This window comes from Eurytemora carolleeae, unplaced genomic scaffold, assembly GCF_000591075.1.
Source record: "Eurytemora carolleeae unplaced genomic scaffold, Eaff_2.0 scaffold729, whole genome shotgun sequence".
Taxonomy (NCBI): domain Eukaryota; kingdom Metazoa; phylum Arthropoda; class Copepoda; order Calanoida; family Temoridae; genus Eurytemora; species Eurytemora carolleeae.
This window is the reverse complement of record NW_019396626.1, coordinates 20,583-42,149: the sequence shown is the minus strand read 5'-3', so window position 1 is coordinate 42,149 and position 21,567 is coordinate 20,583. Positions and strand designations below refer to the sequence as shown.

At 29.9% G+C, this 21,567-nt stretch overlaps 1 protein-coding gene and 1 long non-coding RNA gene across 2 annotated transcripts; both read right to left on the bottom strand.

The window, feature by feature from the left end:
* Window positions 1-7,143: 7,143 nt before the first annotated feature.
* LOC111706522 (uncharacterized) lies at window positions 7,144-8,385 on the bottom strand. Its single transcript, XR_002766253.1, has 2 exons — window positions 7,547-8,385; window positions 7,144-7,362 (listed from the first exon to the last, which is right to left on the bottom strand). It is a non-coding gene; the product is annotated as an uncharacterized LOC111706522 (long non-coding RNA).
* Window positions 8,386-8,614: 229 nt separating this feature from the next.
* Window positions 8,615-21,330, bottom strand: LOC111706530 (WD repeat and FYVE domain-containing protein 2). Its single transcript, XM_023479426.1, has 16 exons — window positions 21,248-21,330; window positions 20,513-20,651; window positions 19,330-19,395; window positions 18,319-18,414; window positions 17,998-18,032; window positions 17,499-17,579; window positions 16,552-16,622; window positions 15,903-15,963; window positions 15,328-15,363; window positions 14,909-15,044; window positions 14,149-14,199; window positions 12,827-12,895; window positions 12,361-12,420; window positions 11,895-11,987; window positions 10,564-10,666; window positions 8,615-10,317 (listed from the first exon to the last, which is right to left on the bottom strand). Exons 1-16 carry the CDS (start codon window positions 21,324-21,326, stop codon window positions 10,294-10,296), a joined length of 1,200 nt encoding a protein of 399 aa, XP_023335194.1. The 5' UTR covers window positions 21,327-21,330; the 3' UTR covers window positions 8,615-10,293.
* Window positions 21,331-21,567: the final 237 nt, after the last annotated feature.

Genomic DNA, 21,567 nt, shown 5'->3' with positions numbered 1-21,567 from the left:
TTTCATTAAAGACCATGCCAGATTCACAATGTACATAAAAAGGCATGCCAGATTCACAATGTACATAAAAAGAAATGCCAGATTCGCAATGTACATAAAAAGGCATGCCAGATTCACAATGTACATAAAAAGAAATGCCAGATTCACAATGCACATAAAAAGGCATGCCAGATTCACAATGTACATAAAAAGACATGCCAGATTCACAATGCACATAAAAAGGAATGCCAGATTCACAATACAAATATATTTTCACTAGAAGAGGATCATTCATTTGGCATACAGTCCCATTTTGCCTGATATAATCTGTATTTGTACTGTTCTATAATAGTATAAAAAAGGTTTTTATGTTGCTTGTTGGTAGCTAAAATCCGCAATTTATTACATATTTATACAGCACAATAAATAAGCGTATTCTAATAAAAAAATTAATAGAGATCGCGTAACTTACTCCTAAAACATAAGAAATTTTTATTATTTCCTTTTACAAATCTGTTTTAAGGAGGAGATTAACAAGTTTTGTTATTAAATATTATTATGAAAAATATTTCAGTCGTCTAAATAAAATTCGAAATTAGTTTGAACTTAATATCATAATTTTAAAAATTGTATTTGAAGGTTAAATATTTCATTATTTTTACCGAAAATAACATTTTTAATAAATTCAATTAGATATCTTTTTCTAATAACGATATATAGTTTCCTAACAACAAGATATATTTTCCTATCACAAGATATATTCTCCTAACTACAAGATATATTTTCCTACCAACAAGATTTATTCTTCTTACAACAAGATATGTTTTCCTATCAACAGACATATTTTCCTGACAACTAGATATATTTTCCTAACAACAAGATATATTTTCCTATCAACTAGACATATTTTCCTATCAACAAGATATATTTTCCTAACAACTAGATATATTTTCCTGAAAACTAGATATATTTTCCTAACAACAAGATAAAGTTTCCTAACAACAAGATATAGTTTCCTAACAACTAGATATAGTTTCCTAACACCAAGATATTGTTTCTTAACAACAAGATATATTTTCCTATCAACTAGATATATTTTCCTGACAACTAGGTATATTTTCTGAACAACAAGATATATTTTCCTATCAACTAGATATATTTTCCTATCAACAAGATATATTTTCCTAACAACTAGATATATCTTCCTGACAACTAGATATATTTTCCTAACAACAAGATATATTTTCCTAACAACAGGATAAAGTTTCCTTACAAAAAGATATAGTTTCCTAACAACTAGATATAGTTTCCTAACAACTAGACATATTTTCCTAACAACAGGATATAGTTTCGGAACAACCAGATATAGTTTTCTAACAACTAGATATAGTTTCCTAACACCTAGATATAGTTTCCTAACAACAAGATATAGTTTCCGAACAACTAGATATGGTTTCCTAACTAGATATAGTTTCCTAACACCTAGATATAGTTTTCTAACAACAAGATATATTTTCCTAACAACTAGATATATATTTTCCTAACAATTAGATATAGTTTTCTAACAACAAGATATATTTTCCTAACAACTAGATATATATTTTCCTAACAACTAGATATAGTTTTCTAACAACAAGATATATTTTCCTAACAACTAGATATATATTTTCCTAACAATTAGATATAGTTTTCTAACAACAAGATATATTTTCCTAACAACTAGATATATATTTTCCTAACAACTAGATATAGTTTTCTAACAACAAGATATATTTTCCTAACAACTAGATATATATTTTCCTAACAACTAGATATAGTTTTCTAACAACAAGATATATTTTCCTAACAACTAGATATATATTTTCCTAACAATTAGATATAGTTTTCTAACAACAAGATATATTTTCCTAACAACTAGATATATATTTTCCTAACAACTAGATATATATTTTTCTAACAACTAGATATAGTTTCCTAACAACCAGATATAGTTTCTTAATAACAAGATATAGTTTCCTAACACCTAGATATAGTTTCCTGACAACTAGACATAATTTCCTAACAACTAGATATATTTTCCTAACACCTAGATATAGTTTCCTGACAACTGGACATAATTTCCTAACAACTAGATATAGTTTCCTAACAATTACACCTATTTTCTAATGACTCAAAGAAATTTGCGATGAAATAAAAATAGTTTCCTAACAACAAGATATAGTTTCCTTAAACTAGAAATTAAAACTAGAAACCTCCTAATTTCTAAAAAAAATAAACCCTCCTAACATCTTATCTTTAGCCATCCAAAAATAAAATTAAAAAATCCTAAAACTATTTTAAAATATTAAGAATATGTTTCTAATAGTGTTGAACTGCTGGGTTTCCTAAATCCTAATTTGATTATATTTCCTTCAATGTTTTGTTGTTTGTGTATCTAAGAATAAACAAGTTGAAGTAAACAAGTCCTGAAGAAGTAAACAAACTGAAAGTAAACAACTAAACGTAAACAGCTTTTCCACAGTTCTTCACAGTTATTATTCAAACTTTTATTATAAATAATAATTTGATATTGGGCTCCTGTAGAATTCGTATCAACTTGTTATATTTATAAACTTTTCGTCAAGATAATTTTATAAAATTTTCAAGAATAGATTGTTTTGCATTTTTTAAATAATTTTTTTTGGCAGTTAAACTCAGAGTTAGATACAAAAGGGGCCAAAGGTCCCCCTCCATAGAAGTTAAAACTATAATTTTCATGGGGATTCAACCCCCACCCCACCCCAGAATGTCAAAAAGGACAACGGACAATTCCTGTTTACGCCCCTGAATAGACGTTAATACCTACATTACCATACATTTCCGCCTTTTATTTTTAACTATCTGTATGTGAAGTGCCAGGCTGTGTGTCCGTGTAATAAAAAAGATTGAAAAAAAATTAAATTTATGTTGGCCTTTGTTACAGAGGGTTTATTGGTTTGGCAAGCTGTAGCCAACAAATATTTGACTTCGAGCAAAGCGCTTTATTTTATACTAGCTCGGGAACTGCAGCTCTGCTAAGGTTACTAAAAGTTACTCCCGCCGTTTACCCGCACTTGGACGATTTTACCGGGAATCTTTCGCTATTAAAGTCGAATCAACTTAGAATCTCAAAACTAAGCCAATAACAATTATTGTTTTTCAAGTTCATTAGACTATTAAAATTAAATATCGTAAGTCAGTCTTCCTATTCTATAGTTTAATGGATCCTGTGCACTACAAGTCTCCTTAACAACTTTAAGTAAATTCTCTTAATAATTCAGTTTTATTTTATTTTTTATTTGTCAAATATTTATGAATTCTTGTTTATTGTTGTTGAATGTTGATAGTAAACAAGTAGTTGTATATTTCATGTTTTTATATACCGGGAGTGTTTTCTTCAAATATATTTTCACTTCAGTCTTACATAATTTATAATTTTATTAATTTCCATATGAAAAGTCGAAGTCACCCGTCGTCGTCAGTCGCAAGAAACGGTGATTGTAATATTAGAATTGATAAACGAAACTATTTTTTCCAAAAACATAGATTTTTTTAAAATTTCTATTATGATCGGTTATATTAAAACAATGTTTAAGTGCTTTTACTGGCTTTTAAGCTCACGCTTTGACAGATGGCTTTAAACTGAAATAAAAATGACTGCTAGCTTATTCTGATAAATCCGAAACATACTTAGACCTAGTTATTTTTGCGTGAAGGGGGGCACGGATAGTTCTGTAAGTTTATAAATTATAATCTCGAAAATTTGATATATATAGTAATTTGATTTTTGTCTTCAAAATTCTAATTTTTTTGTTCGATTTTTTTTTCCTTTAATTCCACGGGCAACGCCGGGCACTTTAACTAGTGCGTGAATAAATTTGAAATCCTGTTGCCTTTATGTAACCTTATAGAATTCTTGTTTATATTTGTTTTTGTTTAGAAAAAGTTATTGAAATATTGATCCAGAGAATAGAGGCGGGGGAAACCATGGGATAGGGAGGGAATTCACAGTTGCAGGAAATAAACAAAGAAGTCGCAAAAAATACATCGACATTCGACAAACACAGAAACAAATACAGTGGTAAGTGATTATATCAACACAATCAAGACGACTTTTATATAATAGTTTTGATTGTTAACAAGCTTTTTTCGATTTAAAAGTAATTAAAGAGAAGCTTTTTAGGATTGAAAGCTTCTCTTGACTTTTATGTTTATGTGTATCCATGCTGTTTAACAGTTTGATATAAATCGGTGGATACCTGTTTGAACTACCGCCGTTTGAACTATTGTTCGTTTTAACTATTGCTCACTTGAATTACTGACCTCACGTCATATCCAGTAGTTTAAATCAACAAATTACTTTCTCATTTGAACTATTTTTCAGTAAATTCAGTTTTTAAATTTCGTTAATTTATGAAGTTTGGTCATACAATTAAAGATATATTTTAAACAATTACAAAGAAATATTTCAAATAAACATAAAAATAGTTTGAATGAACAAAAAAAATAGGTGAAATGAACAAAATATAGTTCAAATGAACAAAAATAATTTTTTTACGAAATGGTGTAATAACAAAAATATTTCAAATGAATACAAAATAGTTCAAATGAACACAAAAATAGTTCAAATGAACACAAAATAGTTCAAACGTGTAGTGTATTAACTATGGTTAGATTAGGCTAAGACAATTTCTGGGCCGAGCGCTGCGGCTAGTAGTTCAAATAAACATAAAATAAATTCAAATGAACCAAAAATAGTCAAAAAAAATGTTATTCCTGTAAACAATATTTACTGTTAAGCTAGAAAGGTTGATTAAAAAGATGATTTTGTAATTTACTAGGAAACAAAAATTCTAAAAATATTGTTTTCATAATAAACTTAGAGATCATTTCTTGGTACTGTAGATATAATCAAATATTTAATAGCAAAAACTTTATTTACCAGATTAACGATAAGTTAATAATTAAGCCACATTGACCAGTTTCAACAACAAATTATGAAAATGTTTCATTACTACTGTGATAAACAGAAAATATTAGAATAAAAACACGGCATTATAGCAGTACACTGAAGTGCATTTAATTTTGTTGCAAAGCAAAAAGCTTTACTAGTAAGTCATTTAATTACTATTTAAGTAAAGTTGGTCTGTTTACACTGCACAATTGCTGTGCCTCATGTTCATTGGACTATTTAAAGTTATAACTGAGTCTAAAAGTCCACTTCCTATTCCAGAGTTGTCTAGTTATCACTGTGTAAAACATCAATTTCAAGCTAAAATGATTTGTTTTGAAAACTACAAAATTAAATAATGATAAAAATTTCAAACTGAATTTCAAAAATAGGTCAAATAACAAAATTACGAAAACACGAGTATTTTGAAATACTTTAAAGGAAATATATTTCAACCATGGCCACATGGGTATGAAAAGAAATTATCATCATTCTGTCATCTCACCGAAGAACCCATATTTTAACGGAGACCCCAAGATTTTCATCAAAGACCCCAAACATTTTCATTAAAGACCTCAAACATTTTTCTTAAAGACCCCAAACATTTTCATTAAAGACCTCAAACATTTTTCTTAAAGACCCCAAACATTTTCATTAAAGACCCCAAACATTTCCATTGAAACCCCCAAACATTTGAATTAAAGACCCCAAACATTTTCATTAAAGACTCCAAACATTTAAATTAACGACCCAAAAATTATTTCATTGGAGACCCCAAGACTTTCATAAGAGCCCATCTTTTTCAACTGGGAAATCTTAGGGTCTCCGATACACATTATAAAAAAATAAAGATTTTCATCAAAGACCCCAAACATTTTCATTAAAGACCCCAAACATTTCCATTGAAAACCCCAAACATTTTCAATAAAGACCCCAAACATTTGCATTAAAAGCCCCAAACATTTTCCTTAAAGACCCCAAACATATTTCTTAAAGACCCCAAACATTTTCATTAAAGACCCCAAACATTTCCATTGAAAACCCCAAACATTTTCAGTAAAGACCCCAAACATTTGCCTTAAAAGCCCCAAACATTTTCTTTAAAGACCCCAAAAATATTCAGTAAAGACCCCAAACATTTCCATTAAAGACTTCAAAGATTTTTCTTAAAGACCCCAAACATTTTCATTAAAGACCCCAAACATTTCCATTGAAACCCCCAAACATTTGAATTAAAGACCCTTTATAAAACAATAACAAATACAGAAATAACACACAAATCTAGGAAATTATAAAACAATAACAAATACAGAAATAACACACAAATGTAGCAATTCACAACATAACAATCACAAGAAACAAAAGAAAAATGCAAACACAATAACATTTAATATTAAAGAATGGGCATCGAGTTTAAACTTTTGAAAACAAGAAGCGATCGTTTTTAAAACGATTACTTTAATGACAATTGAGCAATATCGTTTTTCATTCAAAACAAAAGCTAACACTTAAATACCAATTAGATAGTTTTTTTTAAAATTTTTTAAATAACAAATAAGCATTATAGCAAAATAAAAAATCTAAAACCTTAAAAAATAAACCTGCAGCTTACCCAATAAAATTATGAGTAGGAATAAAAAGAATCAATATCTTCCTCAAAACAGAAGAAATATTGGCACAATTGAGGAAATTTTATTAAAGATTCTGCCTCCGAACAAGAAACTTAAAAGAGATTAAACTAATGAATAATCCTGAGGCCGAATTAAAAGAATTTCATCCGCGGCTTAAATTTAAGACGCGGCTCAAATATGGTTGGCTCTGCTTAAATTTGTATTCAATTTTTAAACCGGCGCTCAATTAAAACCGGTTTTTTGGGCATTTGTGAAGCGGCTTATAAATACATTAAATTCGGCCACTGGTCCTTTGCAGCGGGATCCTAATCCGAATGACTCAAAATAAACCAAACTATTAAGAACAATTCATCTTTTTCTCATAACATGAATTTAATTAACCGCACTGTTATTTCAGTTACTGATTTAAAGCTGAGGATTGATTAATCCCGGGTTGGTGTGTTCAGAGCCCCTGCGAGGTACTCACTGCGTACACCTCTGAAATAATTTTCCTTTTATTATAGCCTTGGTTTACTCTTTCCAACTAAAAAAGAAGTGGTATCAATTTTAATTATATTTAAATCATAAAATTATAATAATTTATTAACTAATAAATATTTAGATAAATTACAGGAATAATTACACAATAGGAAGTTACACCAGGCCCCCAATTTCTTTGTTTACAAATAAGTGTACTGGCAAGTCGTCTCCTCTTTGATCTTTGAATTTATTCATGACATTCAATCGTCAACTAAATTTAACATGTCTGATTCTTGAATTAATAACCACAAAACTCTCCTAGACCTAGTCCAAAATGTGGTCTGCCTTTTTTTGCTGTCAATATTACCGGATATGTATATTAGAATTTCGTTCAGATTTCAATTTTGTTTAATAAAACCAAAATTGTGGAAATATGAACGAAATTCTTCACGTCTCGGGTAATTTTAAAAGCACAAAAAAGGCAGACTACATTTTAGAAATGGGATACTTTATGCTTATTATCTCTAGAATTGTACTTCTAAGTTAGGTTGACAACTAAATGCGGAAAATTGTATCAAAAATAAACACGACCTTTAAGTCTGCTTGCTATTGTCATATTCCGTGGGACACCCTGTATTTAGATTTCATAACATAAAGTTACAACATTGGATTTATTTGTAAACAAAAATATGAAAATTCCTCGTGTAATTTCCTTGATTACACATTATCTCTTGGATTGACAGAAAAGTGCTTAAAATAAAGGGGAGCACAAAATCTAACTAGAGAAGGACATTGTTTTGAGGTACATTTTTAAACATTTAAGGTTATTGGATTCCTAAAATGCTTTACAAGATCGAATCTGAGATGTTTAACTTTTTCAAAATTGTATGCTATTGCTCAATGAATTTGATTTTTTTTTTCATTATGCAAAATTCTTACTTTGACCAAGTAAATTAACAAAAAATATCATTCAGAACGATTAGTGAAGTGTTGATAAATCGTTTTTGTTAAAAACTTTGGCCATAAAACCTTGATTGTGAAAAGACGGATCCCAAAATGCCCATTCCTATTTTTATCCGTTTTCAACATTCAAGGTTCTATAGCTATCAAGCTATATAATTTTTTAAATGGAATTTTGCTAAATTATTACTCTGACAGAAGATAGATGCCCAAACAAAGCAAAATCGCTCGAAACATAACTATTCAAAAATAGCTCAGGCTGATATCTTCTGTAAAAGCAACATTTTCATAGTGTAAAACACGCAAATTTGTTAAAAGCAAACAATTTTTAATCTTTTCAGATGTTTTGTTTAGCCCCCTAAAAGCCAAAAAAACAGACAAACTCTACTGNGGTATAAGGTGGAAGGGATAGAGTTTATGTACATATTTTAATGTGATGCATTAGATCATATTAAGAATTAGTTTAATCAAAACAATAACAAATATTGTAAACAAAAGTCGGTATTTTCTAGGTAGGTTTAAACAGTTTTGTTTATTAATAAAACACGTTTATTTGCAATCAATAACCCGATCAATCAATCAATCAGCTAATCAATCAATCAATCAATCAATCCCGGAGTTTAATCAAAATCTGTTAGCATAAACCAAATATCATTTTGTAACATCAATTAATTTTAATAAACTTGGACAAGAGTTTTTCAAAAATCCATTTGAATAAATATTATTATGTAATGTCAATGAATCTTAATTACTTGGATTTAAAATCCATTTGAATAAATGCGAAAAAAATTAATTACACCTAAATCTTTAACATCCGACCGTACAGTAAGTGACAAGACATAAAATGTACGAAAGTGTAGAACACTGTTGGTACTTTCTAAATTTGGAAAACTTCGGAGGAGAAGAAATGGAGAAAAACAAGTGCATTTTCTTAAACTTAGTTAATAATTTTTTTTGAGTTTATTTGACATCTTTGTCTCCTAAAGGAACTGTTTTCACCATAAAGTAAATAAATAAGGCTTGTAGTAATTATTTTGTTTCTAGCATTCCTTAAATTTTTTTTTAATAATTGAACAAATATTTTTAAATTGTACAATTCAAATGTACACAATTAAGATTTACAGCGGAGCCCCGAATTAATGCGACTGAGTCAGGACTTATGCTCAATTTTCTATTTTAAGCCAAGATCAAAAGTTTTTAAAACTCTGAAAATTTTTCCTTCAAGTTTCTATCAGAAATTAAGCTTTCATCAACAAATGTATTTTGAAAGTTTTTTGGAAAAAACAAATTTTGAAAAATTATTTAGCTTTTAGCTTATTCTTCTTCTCTTTTCTAGGAAAGCTCTGTATTTTTTTCCGGAAACATTTTCGGTCAAGGCATTAATTTTGATTCAACCCTCCCTTTATATGCCTAAAATGTAATATTGTATGACTAAACTGTAAAGAGTAGCTCTTATTTTTTTTTCATTTCCACAGAGCTTTTAAAATTAATTCTTTCTAAACTTGATAAAAACTAAAATAATCCACAAGAGCTTTAGGAACTTTAATTACTAAGAAATAAAACAAATCAAGGTTGGTTATTATTTCCAGCTTTAACGGAATTTGAAAGCCTGCCAATGTAGTTTTATTTGGAAAACCATAAATATTGAGTTTTTTGTGTCCTATTTCAAGAGAATACAGCCACCTCCTAAGTTGACAGAAGGTTCAGAGAAAGTTGTTTTAAAAATATACAAATAGAAATTAATAAATTTCCTCATCCATTACTAAGTTAAACATTGTTACTGAAGTATACTCAATCCACCAAGGTTGTATAATGTATAATCAGGGGTTTGAAATACACTAAGTGACAAATATGGTAATTCTTTAAATCAAATCAAAATTTTGTTTTATATAAGCGATTCATTCCGTTCCTTTAATGTTAGGAATACATCGGAGCTTTTGGTATTAGGACTAATCAATTTGGTTAACTTTAACTCTGGTTGGTTACATTAGTACTAGACACGATTATATAATCAGAGACCACAATAGACACAACGTTTAAGATGTGACCAAGATAGACACGACATATAAGTCATGTCCAAGATAGACAGGACTAGATTTAACGACATTAATAGAATCCAGAAATCGTTTAGGAGAAATTTATCTGAGGGGATCGGGGTCGGGCTCTTTGCGTCGAGTTTTCATCCGGGCTCCGATTCGATAAATTCTGGACTTGATTGATCGATTGACCCTGGTCTTGATTGATCGATTGATCCTGGTCTTGATGGATCGGCGAATCAATCACGTGGTGAGAGGGCTATGGCCCGGTATAGACGGCCACCTGTCCCATATTATAATATTTAGAACACATTTTTAATAATTAATATCTAAGCTATTTTCTTTTCAAAGTAAAGAGTTACAGAAGAAGTTACAGAAGAAAAAAGAAAAAGAAAGAACTAAATAGACACTATAAAAAAATTGGAGAAGAGAAACCAAAACAAAAAATGTTAAGGCGAAAAAATAAATACTTTGCAAAAAGCCGAAGATTTTCAAGCTTAATAAGATTCAACTTAAAAATATTATTTTCCTGAAGAATATTTTCAATATTCCAGATCTTCATGATGTTATCTCTAGACACTGTCAGCAGTAGTTTCCTTTCCTCGTCATAATCCATCCAGCTTACCATACCCCTGGACATTATAGCTGATCAGTACAGTACAGTTATACAGTACAGTACAGTGCAGTGCATGCAGTCCAGTCCAGTACAGTACAGTACAGTACAATACAGTACAGTACAGTGCAATGCAGTGCAGTGCAGTACAGTCATAAAAATAACTGTTCACAAACTTGTTTTACGGGTTTAAAAATTAAAAGGACTTATTTTTTCGTATGTAAGAAAGTCCAAATTATAATAGATTTTTAACAGACAACTTATCAGCCGTTTTCGGTATTAAAAACAATTTAATGATATTTAAAGAGATAAGCTAGCTTTTAACCGACCTGGGACCAATTCTAATGAATAGCAATAGGTAGTTGAACTAAGTAAGTGTTCGCGACAAATGAAAGGGGGTATATGTTTACATCGAAAAATATTCGATGGTGATTGCTACAAATCTTACTTCTATCAGTTGCGTCTATAAGGAGAAAATTGTTAAAAAAGATTCTAAACGAAGAACGAAGCGTCTTTACAAATTCAGAAAGTTTCAATATTCGACTTGGATCATAAAAAAAAAATTTAATTCAAAACAAATCATTCAGATATAACAACCTATAATCATCGATTTTTTTTCGATGCATTCGTATATAGTTGCAGATACTTCATAATAATATTTATTTGTTTTATATACAGTAATGCACTTAAACACGATTTTGTGTCAGCTAGACGTCTCTGCCACGTGAAACCATGCAGAAACATCGAGAGCAGATACACCTGGCGGCCAACTAATCGTCGTTTAAATTGCATCATATATAAAACATATAAAGAATATTATGAACTATCAACTAGATATACGAATGCGCCGAAAAAAAATCGATGATTATAGATTGTAATATCTGAATGATTTGTTTAGAATCAAATTTATTTATTTCCGATCTGAGTCGTATGTTGCATCTTTCTGAATTTATATGGACGCTACGTTCTTCGATATGAGTCGTTTTTAACAATTTTCTCCTGATAGACGCAACAGATAGAAGTACGATTAGTAGCAAACACCATCGAATATTTTTCGACGTGACCCTATACCCCTTCGATTTTTAGCGAATATTCTCTTTAGTTGAATCAATTCTTTCGAACTTGAACCAGTACACAATAGAAGTAGTTTAACTACGTCTACGTAGTTCAACTAGCTCTAGATATTTATTTAAGTTCTCTGGTGTCCTAAATGACAGTTAAGCTCCCCTGGATAAATTGTGACTAACCTGGTTTCGTAGAAATTAGCCATTGATTTCTTCTCCACCGGTTGAACATTTATATAACAGTTCTCACACACCCGAACAGGGTATTCGTGGCCCCTGGATCACAGATATACAAATCAACAGGTTTTTTTTAATGATTGTCAATATTTCAGGGGTGAATATTTTCTCCAAAAATCATTTTTCCCCCCAGAATTAATGGGTTTTATTAGCTGAATTGGGGGAAATCAATGAAGTTTTGAGTTCATATTATCAAAAAGAATAAAAAAGTTCCTCTTCCCCCGCCTCCAAATCATCAAAAATCAGGGGGGGGGGTGGAGCAATTCCAAAAAAAACACCCCTGCAACATTGAAAGATAAATTATTAAAAAGAATTAAATCAATTATTTTCAGTGGGAATCAGCTATTTCAATAAAATTTTACAGAAAAACTTTATTTTTTTTTCATAGAAAATGTTTCAGATTTAAATCTGCCTTGCTGGGAGAATACTGCGTTTACTTGAACAATTATCACAGATAGCTTTTCCACATCTCCTAAATAGTATTGGGTTAAAGTACAAGCCTAGCCTGTACGCAAAAGAAAAATAGTCCACGAACCTGCAGTGATGTAAATAGTATTGGGTTAAAGTAAAAGCCTGTACGCAAAAGAAAAATAGTCCAAGAACCTGCAGTGATGTAAATAGTATTGGGTTAAAGTAAAAGCCTGTACGAAAAAGAAAAATAGTCCACGAACCTGCAGTGATGTAAATAGTATTGGTTTAAAGTACAAGCCTGTACGCAAAAGAAAAATAGTCCAAGAACCTGCAGTGATGTAAATAGTATTGGGTTAAAGTACAAGCCTGTACGCAAAAGAAAAATAGTCCACGAACCTGCAGTGATGTAAATAGTATTGGGTTAAAAAAGTACAAGCATGTACGCAAAAGAAAAATAGTCCAAGAACCTGCAGTGATGTTGTCTCAATCCTATCTGTTTCTGTTCATACATGCTCTTCATGTTCCAGAAGAAGGGTCTGAACAATTTGTAAATTATCAAAACACAAAATTCAAAATCTTGAAAAATTATAAATAGTTGATCAAGTCATAACTAAAAAACTACATAGTTAATAACTATGAAATAAAGAAACAAGAAATCCCGATAAAATTAAGAAATTGTGGATTGCTTAAAAATGTTGAATAATTAAGAAAAATAACAAACTAGAATTTATGAAATTTAAACTATCTTGAAAAACTTTGAAAAAATATTTAGACTAAACGTTGACCTTTTAGCTCGAAGAAAAGTATGAGATTGAATTTTTTAAAATAAAAAATAAAAAGTAAGATTCAATAATAATCTTTGAATAAAACAAAATTTGGTTCCGATTTATTAAGACAAAGATGAGAGTTTATAAGCATTGCTAATACTTAATATTAAAATAATTTTCTTTAACCTAAAAATGTTTTAAAAGATGAAACCTCGCCACATATCATAATTTTCTAATTCCATATATCTTTGCATCCTGATTCCTGATAAACCTTAGATATTACAAACTTTAAATTCTGTTTGATCAATAAGTTCAAATGGGAAACATGAAACGTATTCAACTTCAGGTTGCAGAGATGTAGAAAATTTACATTTTGAAGCGAGTTTTTAGTTACAGATGACATTATCATCAAAAGGTATCAATAATGCATTAAGAATGATGGCAATAAAACAATGGTAAGGATCCGGATCCGGATTCGTTGGATCCGCAAGATTTTGGCTTCCTGGATCCAAATCAGGATCCGCAAAAATATACAGATCCACGTATCAGGATCCAAGGGGCATAATATCAGCCAAAAACAGCAAAGAAAAACTTTTTTTACTCTCAAACCCCAAATCTGAACTATTGAAAAAAGAGAGATTCCTGATTTCTGAATGGGTCATCAAGTTTTAGAATGAAAATAAGTAAAAAAAAAATCTGGCAAAAAATCAGTAAATCTTGAAGAAATGACCTAGATCGGGATTCATTTTTTCCAGTGTGGATCCCGGATCCGCATCAAAATCAAATGGATCCAAAGCACTGCAATAAACCATATCAAATTGTATTAATAATAATAATAATAATACTGCCACCTATTGCAGAGTTGACAGTTGAAAAAATCAGTAAATCTTGAAGAAATGACCTAGATCGGGATTCATTTTTTCCCGTGTGGATCCCGGATCCGCATCAAAATCAAATGGATCCAAAGCACTGCAATAAACCATATCAAATTGTATTTATAATAATAATAATAATACTGCCACCTATTGCAGAGTTGACAGTTGTCAGATTCAGCCCAGTCAGGAGTCTCAAGTCTAAAATTTTATATTTTATGAAACTTATCATTTATGTTCACTTCACAGTGAATATTTTAGTGTTATAAATAATTATAATCTATTTTCGACTCAATATTGAGTTCCTTTTCAGATTATTTTCAATGTTCACCATCTTCACAGAATTTTGCCTGTTTTTTGTTTTTATTTCTGCGCGGATTCTTTTTCTATATTAACAATCTATTTTGAAACTATTATGTATTTTATCATTCATACTCACTTTATTATTGACGTGCTATAAATCATCGTTCTAAAATGTCAATTCTAAAAAAAATTTGGGACATTTCCAAAGTATTTTTTATTTACATTAAAACAAAGTTTATATTAACTTTATACTTACTTTATAAACTCGGGACAAAATATAATCTATGAAACATATTAGTATTAAAAATAGTTATTCCAATTCTTATTATTCTTCTGTTCAAATTCTTTCCAATCTCTTTGGAATGTTTATTCCAAAAATATCAGGGGTGGATATTCTCTTAAAATCATTCCTCCACTTTGAAAATTTTTTTCTCCCCTGTTGTCAGGCATGTTTGCGCGAAGCGGAAAGTTTTTATTCGTTTTATTGAGGAAAATACAGAAGGCCTTAGATGTCCAATTTTATTTCTTATTTCACCAACCTCGGGGTAAATCTTGAAAATAGATACTCCTGCAAATAAATTTTAATTTAAAAAAAATAAGTACCAACCTTTGTAAAGACATGTCCCAGCAAACGAGTTTCCCATCCTCGCCAGAAGATAGCAATCTAAAAAAAGGTAAAAACATTTCTGAAAAATAATTTGAACAAAACTTTATATTTATTTGATTTATCAAATTTATTTTAGCTAAGAAGATTTTTATCTTCTAGACTAGCTGAAGTGACCGGCGTTGCCCCTAACAAAAAAAATGGTGAAAAAAGTTGGTTTTTGAAAAAAATTTAATTTTTTAGCCTATGCTCCCCAAAGTACCCATGGGTTTCCTCAAAATATGTCAGCCCATTTGGTCCAGCCGTTTGGACAGCTATTGCTAACATAAATATATATACAAATATTATAACTAAATAGAAAAATTAATAAATAAATAAATAAATGCTATGAACCCTCCTTACTCCCTCCTTAAAATGTTTACCTATATCCCACACAAACACTGTACTGTCAAAGCTTCCTGAAACAAAAGTAAATTATTTTTATGAAAAAGAATTTCTGAAGTTTTAAAATTCCTTCCAAAAACCTAAATATTTAGTTTTTATCTAAAATCAAAAATTTATTTGAATAAAAATACCAAGAAAATATTTTTTTTTCTAACACCTCAAGCTGTGGACTCAGAGCTGAAAACTTTAAAATGAGATATCCTTAATCCGAATACTTAATCTGAGTATCCAATGGACACATTATTAATTTTCTTCTTAAACCGTTCTTTCTTAGGCATAGTAGAGAAAAATCAAAAACCGTTTATTTAATTTAAAGAGTCCCTTCCGTTTCTGTATATGATCCTAAATGGCGCGCAAAATTTCAAATTTATCGGGTTCATATACGGGACTCTGATTGGTTGAATTTTATACACTTTTCAGGATACAAGTACAAGATTAGGTCAGTCTCGATATTAAGAAAAAGAGAGGATCAAGCATTTAATCTCAATATCCACCATTCTAAAGTTTTCAGCTCTGATTAAATTAATTAGTACTAATAATGTTGTTGTTACACCTGAATACAGCCAGTTCTTAGTCCCATCCCAGGCAAGACAACGGATACTTCCTGCCTGACCCTACATTATCAATCAATCAATCAATCAATCAATCAATCAATCAATCAATCAATCAATCAATCAATCAACTAACCTGTCACTCAATCATCAATTCATTAATCAATCAATCAGACAATTCATAATTGATTATAATAACCATAAATCCAAATCTCACAATCCAACCAACCAATCAATTCATTAATGATTTACTAACTTACATCGAGCAATAAATAAATCTTTAATTAAACAGTTTACTCAATACCATCCAGGATTTTAATAGTTGATTACAGAAGAGAAAACACAAAAAAAAGGCGAAAATATCCAATCAAAACATTGAAAACAAACAATTGAAATCAACCAAACAATTTATTTAACAACCACACACATCAAGTAAGTAATTAATTTAAAAATCTAAACTCCTTGACCCATAGCTCTACTATCAACCGAACTCAAACCATAATCAAACAAACTAAAAAATCAACCAAAAAATGAACAACTCAATGATCAACCAAACAACTGAAATATCAACTAATCTAATAACCTACTAAAAAGACGAAGTAATCATCAAAAGTAAAGTTTAACTTTTTATAAATATAAAAATTATGTAACCTTGAGAGATGTGATGAATTTAACTCCTGAAGTTTCTAGTTTACAAACTGTAATACTACCACTGTAGTCGCCTAGATGTTTACAATAATTAAAAACCTATTGTCGCTAGTTTTTGAGCAGCAACTTGATTTTCCGTTCATTAGGAAGGTTTAAAAAATATCTCTTTAGTTAACACTAAAAATACGTATTTTGAGAGGAATAAGATTTTTTTTCTATGCTTAGGTTGAAATTTTGCCCCTTAATGCTCCAGAAATCTAACATTTTACGGATCCTATGCATGTCATTAAATTTTTTAAACGTAATTTTATTTTTCAAAAACGTATTCTTAACTAAAAATCATGTTGCTTTCATTATTTTTAGCATTTTGAGGACATTAATTAGATGTTAGAATGTTTTTCGATACAATAACCCAACTTTTTTAAAAAATTATAAACTAGTTTTTTAATATTTGTTTATATACCTACGAAATCATATTATAAAATAGTTTTAATATTTGTTTATATACCTCATATATAAAATAGTTTTAATATTTGTTTATATATCTACGAAAGCATATAATAAAATAGTTTTAATATTTGTTTATATACCTACGAAAGCATATAATAAAATAGTTTTAATATTTGTTTATATACCTACGAAAGCATATTATAAAATAGTTTTAATATTTGTTAATATAGCTACGAAAGCATATTATAAAATTGTTTTAATATTTGTTTATATACCTACGAAATCATATATAAAATAGTTTTAATATTTGTTTATATATCTACGAAAGCATATAATAAAAATAGTATTAATATTTGTTTATATACCTACAAAAGCATATAATAAAATAGTTTTAATATTTGTTTATATACCTAAGAAAGCATATTATAAAATAGTTTTAATATTTGTTTATATGCCTACGAAAGCATATAATAAAATAGTTTTAATATTTGTTTATATACCTACGAAAGCATATTTGGCATCAGTATCGTAAGCTAAAGAAGTGCACCAGGCATTGCACTGATATCCTCCAAGTCTCTTCCCTAAAGTACAGGAGTTAACATTTAAGCTCTCCTTGGGAGGAAATTATTTTTGATGACATGGGAGAAATGAATGAAAGAAGTTGAACTGGTTATTTACTCCCCGTCTTTTTTACAAAATTTTTTTTACCGAATACGTTCCTCACATATCAGGATAAAAAACTTTTTGAAAAGATATGAGGTAATGATATTTCAAGTAAACCCCTGCATCTGCAATGCAATATGCATTAACGCATGTCAAAACTGATTCAACGGCTTAAAAAAATGAAAAATTTTTTAGGAAGATTTTTTAATTATTCATTTATCCTCCTTTGTCCCTTAAACGATTGTAATTATTTTAAAAACATCATTTTTATGAGTTTGAGTTTAAAAAAAATTAACCGGAAAAAAGTATAAAAGTTCCTGTAAAATATATATTTACCTGTAACAGTGCAGTGGAAGTGAAAGTATTTATCCCTGAGTAAAGTTTCATTATTCAAAGTTATGATTTAGTTTTTCTGTTATAATTTTTTATCTCTAGATTTGAAAAGAAAGGCCAAAAGTTTCTGATTTTAGAAAGGTTAAATTAACGCAATGGAAACAATTTGCTATCTATTTAATATATTATGCTTTCCTAATAGCACGAATGCTACCAGGTATCCAACCCTCCATACTCCGCATTCTTTCAGAGTAAATGGATCACGAAGTTAGCATGACATGTGCAATGATATTATAATTTTATTATTTGTTGATGAAACCCTGCCTGCCCCCGGACAGTAGCCAACTATTCTCCCGGTCAACCAGTATCCGACAAACTCGCGCATTCTGGTGCGCGTTGTAAACACGTACACTCTCCATCCTGAATAGACGGATTTGTTGAGAAATGATTGCGCACGCATAAAGGGACTGTAAGCGTAATTTCAAAGGACCCATAATTCAAAGATGACAATGTCCGATTTACAACGGTACCCTTGAAACCTTCATCTGATAGAAAATGTGTAAGATATCGTACTTTCTCTATCTTGAAGTGTTCATTTCTGCGAGTTTCTTCATTGCGTCTTAAAAAAAAAGAAATGCGCAAGTCACTTTTGCTTAGAACCCGCTAATGAAAATAAACAGTTTGAAGAAATAAACACATAAATATCTAATTCATACTTGTTCTGAAAAAGTCTTCAAGGGTACCGTTGTATATCGGGCATTGCCATTTTTGCATGGAGGGCACTTTAAATTACGCGTACAGTCCCTTTAAAACAAAATCAATTATTCAATCAAACGAACAATAACAAGATCTGAAAGGGAACAAGATATGTGCTAGTATGTGATATTAAAGACCGCCAATGGAATTAATCACACAAAAGAGTGAATAAAAACCCACAATGCCTACAATAGCTCTAAAAATTAAATTTCTTTTTTTATTTATGAACAATAGCAAAACTTAATAATAAAGAATATAAAACATGATAAATAATAAATTAATGATAAATAATGGTGTCGAGAGCCAAAAAAAATAAAAAAGGCATGAGTGAATTTTTTTGAGAATTACATCCCTGGGAGTGATTTACAAGGTCTAGGGGAAAAAATGAAAAATTGGACATGAAAAAGCAAGTTTACCCCCCCCCCCTTTTTTAAAACTTTTAACCCAAAAATTTATTCATTTTCCCCAATTCAAAAAAAAATACCTAACTTTTGGAGGGGAAAATGACTTTCAACAGAGTGTAAGGGGGGGATTAATTTTTCAGAGAATATACACCCCTGAAATACCTAAATGACAAACCTGTTATAATCTGGAGAAAGTGTAAATTCCTCAATACTACCAGTATCCAAACCAACAAACAAATTCCTTTAACAACAGATATTACTTGTTTAATTTATTAATATTATATATTTTGGACTCATAATTGATTTAATTTGTTAACCATTAAAAATCTAAAAAAATCTTGTTAGGATATTAACAAACAAAATCACGAATTGAAGCAAACAAAACGCGTATTGATGCAACAAAACACGTATTGATGCAACACACGTATTGATGCAAACAAAACGCGTATTGATGCAACAAAATCACATATTGATGCAAAGAAAAATCACGTATTGATATTTATAAACAAAATTATGTAACGATATTAACAAAGAAAATCACGTATTGTTATTAACAAACAAAATCATGTATTTAACAAACAAAATCACGTATTCATATTAGCAAACATAATCACGTATTGTGATTTACAAACAAAATCTCGTATTGATATTAACAAATGAGAAATTAATTAGTAAAAAAATAAATACAAAAACAAAAATTAATGGGCTAGTTTAAAGAGTGGAGGACCCAAAGGTTCACAAACTAAAAAAAATTGTTTTGCGATTTATAATAAAATATACATTTGTGTATGTTAATATTTTCATCATACTGTACCAAGATATTATAACAAATTTCTACATTTCGACACATATTTTTATTAACGAAATGTTTGACTATAAACTAATACAGTATTTATCATTTTTATACTCAATTTAACCCCCCCCCCCCCCTCCCCTCCACCCCATAGTGGGTTATTTTTGGGGGACATGGGGGGTTGACTGGTTTTTGTCACAATATTCCTCTTAAAATGCATTTGTCTTGTGTTTCATGGTGAGAATGGACAAAATGAATATATTCTGATAATCTTTTCATTTACAAGCATTGTATGATTTGTAGCTGACATTGATTTATAATGATTTTAATTTATAATTACTTTTCCCGTTCATATATTTATCCTTGATTGGATCCTCTAATCCCGCAATATATTTAGATGGCGTCTTTGTTACAAGGAGCTATTTCGGATGAAAAACATATATTTGATAGCAAAAGTACAAGAAAGCACAGGAGTTTCATGATAATCTAAATATATAAATAGAGTCTAACAACCAAATGGAAAAGATTTAGATGCTCCAGCAGCACCCCAAACTTGATGGTAAACCTGGTTTCATGTGTATAATGAAGAGCTGTTGCTGCAGCTCCCATATAGTGACAGATACTTGGCCAGTACTGTCCGCTGTCACGCAGCTGCCATACGCGCACAGATCTGTCAGCGCTCACAGATATCACCCCGTTCTCTCCTATACACAGCCAGGTTATACAAAAGAGGTAAAGAATGAAGAATCATCAAGTGACAGTCATTTATTTTGGCATTATTCGCAGAACATCATAATTCTTATGTGGTCAATTTCGTAAGTTGAACAAAAAACATATTTGAATAGTTTACTCCCTTTGTGTGTATTACAAAAGTTATGTATAGTGAGGAAGATCTAAATAGCTTTTAAATGTAAACCTGCAGAAATAAATATAATTTTGTTTATGGAATTATTGATTTTTTCCTAATACATTTTTTTTGATAATTTATGCTAGCTGAAGTGCCCGGCGTTGCCCAAGGATTTATTTACACCCGGGGTACTCAAAGGTTCCCAAAAAAAATGTCAGCCCATTCGGTCCAGCCGTTTGGCAAGCTATAGTTGACATATAAATATATATTCATACATTGATTACTAATGATAATGTTTAATGATTACTAATAAAAAATTTAAATTAGAAAGATTTATCATGAGAAAAACTGTATTAAATATAGGAAAGTATAAAAATGGTTTACATTAACAATATATTCTCCCTGAGGTTTCGACAGTAATCTTGGAAAATAAATACCCCTATAAATTAGTGCCTGGAATGATAATAGCAGCGTGTATTTCATTGGTTGACCCCTCCAGCTTGTGGAGCAGAACCGGTTTAGGTTCATCCATATTCAAATCTGGAACAAGAAAATTTTTATCCTTAAGCTTTAAATCGTGTAGATTTCCAAACACAACTTATTATGTTTTAAAAGCCTTGCTCTGGTATAATTTAGGTGTAAATTTGTAAAATTAATAAGACCTACATGGTTGCAAAGTCGTAACAGTTATTGGTAATTTCCTAATATACGATTTTTGGATCTTAAATTTAAGACATGGATATAATTGACAATGTGGCCGCCCCCTAGTCTGT